Genomic DNA, 5,032 nt, shown 5'->3' on the forward strand with positions numbered 1-5,032 from the left:
TCCAACAGCAAAATTAAAACTAGTTCTCTTTAATTAAATGACTCCTCCCTTTTATTTTAATTTAATTTTCGCCCCAACTTCTTTTAATATTTATACATATTATATATATATATATATATATATATATATATATATATATATTTTGAGGTTCTTACATCACCATTAATATCCGTCCACTAATATTTCTTTTATTAGAATTGAAGAGGAGAATTTTGTTTTGTTTAAATAGCCTTAGTGATTAGAGTTTATCATAAATGTTTATGGCCAATGATAAAAAATGACTATAATGAGAATATAAAGTGACACTTTTGGCAGATAAACGAAGTCAAGATAGTGATTAGAGGAAAAAAATGATGGGAAGAATGAAAAAAGGAACGTGTAGAAGAAACCAATCCAAACAGCATTCCCGATTCATTTACTATTTGATTTTAAAATTGAAAAAAGACACTATGTATTGCATAAGTGTATGCCAAATAGAGGTAATTATTTATATTATTGTGGCTGCCCATTTTATTCAGATTTATAGATAGGAAAACTAGCACCCTAAACAATTTTGGTAGTAGAAATCATTAATTCATCCCGTGGGACAACGTTGTTTCAATTACAAAGAGATACTTGCAATGTAATTGATTTACATATTATGTATTAGCCTAGTCCTTCCAATCTTTTGTTTCTTCTGCTGAATTATTACGTTACAAATGATCTTAATAAAGGCTAATTGTGATGTGAACATGCTTAGAGAAGATAATCAACATGGTGAGGTATTAGCACTACCAATTTACTGAAGAGAAAAACAGTACCCAGAGCAAATGAGGGTTAGAAATTTCTTTTCTAAACCCAAGAAATGAGTGAGATACCACAGCCGAAAAAGAAATGAAGAAAGAGAACTCTGAAGAAAAAGCAACGGAACCAACCGAAAAGGTTTCAGGGGACACACAAGAAGAACAGGACCCAGAGCAAAACAGAAACGAAGAAAATCAATTCTACGCTGTTTCGGAACCCTCACCATCCATCACTGTCAGTTCTCCTTCCCTCCGAACCCACAAATCCCCTTCGCCGCCACTTCATTCTCTCACCGACTCGCCAATCTCCGATGGCCACTCCTCCCCGCACCCTCAAAATCCGCCACCCGAATCGTCATCGGACTCGTCGATTTCCGATGGCCACTTCTCGATCGCCGACCAGCGTCTCTCTCCGCCGGTGGTTATGGCTCACCGGTTCCAAGTGGAGCCCGCGGTGGTGACCAAGGTCGATCTCGGTGCCGAGGAGGGTTTCGTAAAAGACGTCGAACAAGCCACCGGAGCCGCCGGTGGTAATCGACGACTGAGACCAGATGTATCCGGTTTGTTAAAGACGAAAAAAATCGCGACCTGGAGCAAGCTCTTGTTTGGTCTTCGAATAACCGCTTTTGTTTTCTGCTTGGCATCTTTCTCGGTGCTGGCCGCTGATAAGAAACGCGGTTGGGCTCTCGACTCTTTCTTTTTGTACAAGGAATTCAGGTATTATATTACTAAGTTCGATCTAGCAATGTTGTTTTTTTTTTTTTTTTCTTGTAATAATTAGTTAAGGGGTTGGTTTAATATCTTGTGTGTGATTTTGCAGGTATAGTTTGTCAGTAAATGTTATTGGATTTATGCATTCTGGGCTGCAGATTTGTGATCTCTGGCGGTACTTGGCTACGGGAAAGCACGTGGTGGATCACCAGCTATGGGGTTATTTCACTTTCGCACTGGATCAGGTAAAGCCATTACTCTCTGTTATCTATGATATTAAGGGTGTTTTATCTACTACCTAGTTCACTATCAATAGAAGCCTCACTTGGATTTTGAATTTTTTGAATCTGAATTTTGTAGTGTTGATTGTGGCTGGCGTGATTTGTGCTGAATAATGATAATAATTGAATGATTTGATGAACCACAACCGAAGATTATTGTATTGTTGAGTGGGATTGGGAGTTGGAAATATTGGTCTGTGAAAATCAATAATCCATCTTGAGAGAAATCTTATGTCGAAAAGTATAACACCTTTCGGCTACCTTTTCGCTCTCTTTCCATGTTTTGTGTTGTCGTATGCTTTCTTAAAATTGGTCATTTTTCTTTTTTATTTTTTAAGTCATACCCTATCCATACTTTTCTTTCTTGATAGCTGTCTTACAACACAGATTGCGAAAATCGATTTTGGTTTCTCAAAAGCCTAACTTTACTTAAGAGTAGGGCAAAATTAATCTAACTGCATTGAACTAACTATAGTTAACTGCACGGTATAATACTATAAAACACTGAACTATTCATAGTAAAAATTGAACTGTAATGTTTTATAGTTCAGTTAACTGAACTTCTATGAGTTAAACTACTTACTAACTGAAGTGTAACTTTTATTTTTTCCTTTCTCTTCAATCGCCCTATCCTAAGTTAAATTATGGATTTAGTTCCTTTGTAGCTTTTAGATTGATTGGTAGATTTGCTTCTGTAAAAACATTTAACAGTAATAGTATTTTCATTAAAGAATTTATTACACCTATTTGTACTTTTTTGTTTTCATTTTACTATTCATTTCATATTTCATTTCCTTTTGTTATAAAAATTGTTATATTAATTTTAGGTAGAACTTCTTATAGAAATTTTAGCTATGCAACTCCTAGTGGTAGAGAACCAAGCTTCTTATAAAGTAATTGGAAAGGAAAAATGATAGAAAAAGTATAAAACAAGAAATAGTCACTGTAGTTTGATAGAACAAAATATAGTTCAATTCAAATCGTCAGTTTGATAGAACAAAATATAGTTCAATTCAAATCGTCTGAAAATTGTTCAGACTAACTATTTTTTGATTCATTGCAATTTTTAACCGGGCAATGCAATTAAGTTATTTTTGTTCATCCCTAACTTTAGTAAATTGTTCTTTGAAAACAGTGAAATGGGACAAAAAAAAGTTATGTCCTTAAACTTTGGAGTATTTATAAATGCTCAATAATAGTCCTTTTTTGTTTTAAATCTTTCAATTTGTTGAGTTATTGTAATTTGAAAAAAGAAAAAACTTGATTTAGATCCTCGACCCAAAAGTCAACATGAGTACTTCCAAGTAGGCTGATGATAAGAATGCAAAATCGAATTAGGTTGTTATACAAACAACTTATAATTGTAAGTCATACAAGCAAAATCCTTACTGATATTAAGGGAAAAGGACTAGAAGAAGCATTTTTTTTTTTTCAAATTACAAGGACTAAAAGGATCAATTCTAGATTTAAAAAAGACCAAAAATAAACTTCTCTAAATTTGAGCTATTCTGTTAAATTTTTAATGTTTAAATAATGAAACTCAATTTGAGACTAAAACGCTCACTTCAAACAATAGTAAACATATATATATATATATATATATATATATATTCATTCGTATATTTGTATGTATGTGTGCATATATGTATGCATGTATGTAAAAGTTAAAATTTTAATTCTTGAGCTTCATAAAATTTGTAAACTCTACATTATAAAACGTCATGTAATTTATTTTCTTACAGAAGAATTTTAAAACTTCTGAAACTAAAATGTCTGACGTCAGTGCTCTACTGTTTAATTATGAGTAGTTAGTAAACAGAAATCTGTTTCTTCGTGTTTGGTGTTCTCGCTTTTTTATTGGACGTTACACCGAGAAGAAAGCGGGGTTATCGGAAAAGTACGATTACTTATGAGCCTTTTACAACAAAAAGTATGGATTAAACCGTTTTACCACTTCAAATAGATAATGGTTTGACCCACCACCGTCTTAATTCTTTGAACTCGTTATTTCAACTGCAATAAGTGTGTTTGGAAATCCATTAGAATAGTATTGAACGGAAGTATTGCACTTTTCAATGCATAAACGAAGAAGCGTTGTCAATAAAACAGAAATCCAAACGCATACTACTATTTCAATATGTCAACTATTTGTTTCAAAGATAATCAAATAAAAATCTCCTGGCTGCTAATGGACTAGACTGCATACATCCATTCTTGTTTTTTCACCAGCAAGAAATAAATGATGGTGGTAATATTAACCTTACCATAATGAGTGTTGATTTGTGATCCTGTTTTGTGACACTTTTTCCTAGAATGAATATTTATCAAAAGGATGGCTAAGATTATAGGCTAAATGCTCACTTCTACTATAGACTCGCTCTAGTTGGACTTATAATCCTTGATTCTAAACCTTACCAGTTTCTGAACTTCTGGTTTTCAAATGCAGATATTGACATACCTTCTTATGTCATCATCATCATCGGCTGCCACTAGAGCTTATGACTGGATATCCAATTGGGGCGAGGACAAGTTCCCCTACATGGCAAATGCATCTGTGGCTTTGTCTTTGGTTGCTTTTGTTGCCTTTGCCTTGGCCTCTCTTGTCTCAGGTTCTATCATTGTAAGATTCAGATAATATATACATATACAGTGTGTGAGGTGTGCAAACTGTATCTGCTCCGCTAGGTTAAGTTTTATCCTTTCTTGGATGGAAGTTGTCCTACTATATTTTCGACAAGGAGACTCACTTTGTACAGAAAGGAAAATTCTCTTTGTTTGTGTTAATTTTGTTTGTATGGATACAGGTAGATGAGCTTGTGGAACTGGCATCGATATGAATACTTCACTTTGGAATTTTAGTGAAGATGGTGTTTGATTTAGATTACTTTAATCGGGTGGTTGGTGGTTTTTCTCAACTTTTAGTAATTTACAGGCACCACGGGTGCTGTAAGAAAAGTGAGCATGTGATATTTTGATTAAATTAATTCACTATATTTTTAAGTTTTAGAATAACTTTTCAAGAAAATACGAGAATGAAATACACATAACACAGCTTTAAACCCTACAAGATCTTTTATTACTAATTGTGAATTTTACAACAAGCCACCTTTGACAACCTAGTCAAGAAAAAAAATCATAGAAATAACATTAATGCCTTGTTCACTTCAGTGAATTTGAGGGAGAGTAATTGAGTTAATTTGAGAGAATTTGAAGATGATTTTTTTTATTGTTTATTTGAGTGAATTTGGAAGTAAACGA

The 5,032-nt window shown here is 33.5% G+C and overlaps 1 protein-coding gene across 1 annotated transcript; it reads left to right on the forward strand.

Annotated features, from left to right (window-relative positions):
• The first annotated feature begins 588 nt into the window (after window positions 1-588).
• Window positions 589-4,653, forward strand: LOC106758634 (CASP-like protein 4A1). The gene is made up of 3 exons (XM_014641573.2): window positions 589-1,499; window positions 1,603-1,738; window positions 4,221-4,653. The coding sequence occupies exons 1-3, from the start codon at window positions 874-876 to the stop codon at window positions 4,407-4,409; spliced, it is 951 nt and encodes a 316-aa protein (XP_014497059.1). The 5' UTR covers window positions 589-873; the 3' UTR covers window positions 4,410-4,653.
• Window positions 4,654-5,032: the final 379 nt, after the last annotated feature.

This window comes from Vigna radiata, chromosome 4 (genome assembly GCF_000741045.1).
Source record: "Vigna radiata var. radiata cultivar VC1973A chromosome 4, Vradiata_ver6, whole genome shotgun sequence".
Classification (NCBI taxonomy): domain Eukaryota; kingdom Viridiplantae; phylum Streptophyta; class Magnoliopsida; order Fabales; family Fabaceae; genus Vigna; species Vigna radiata.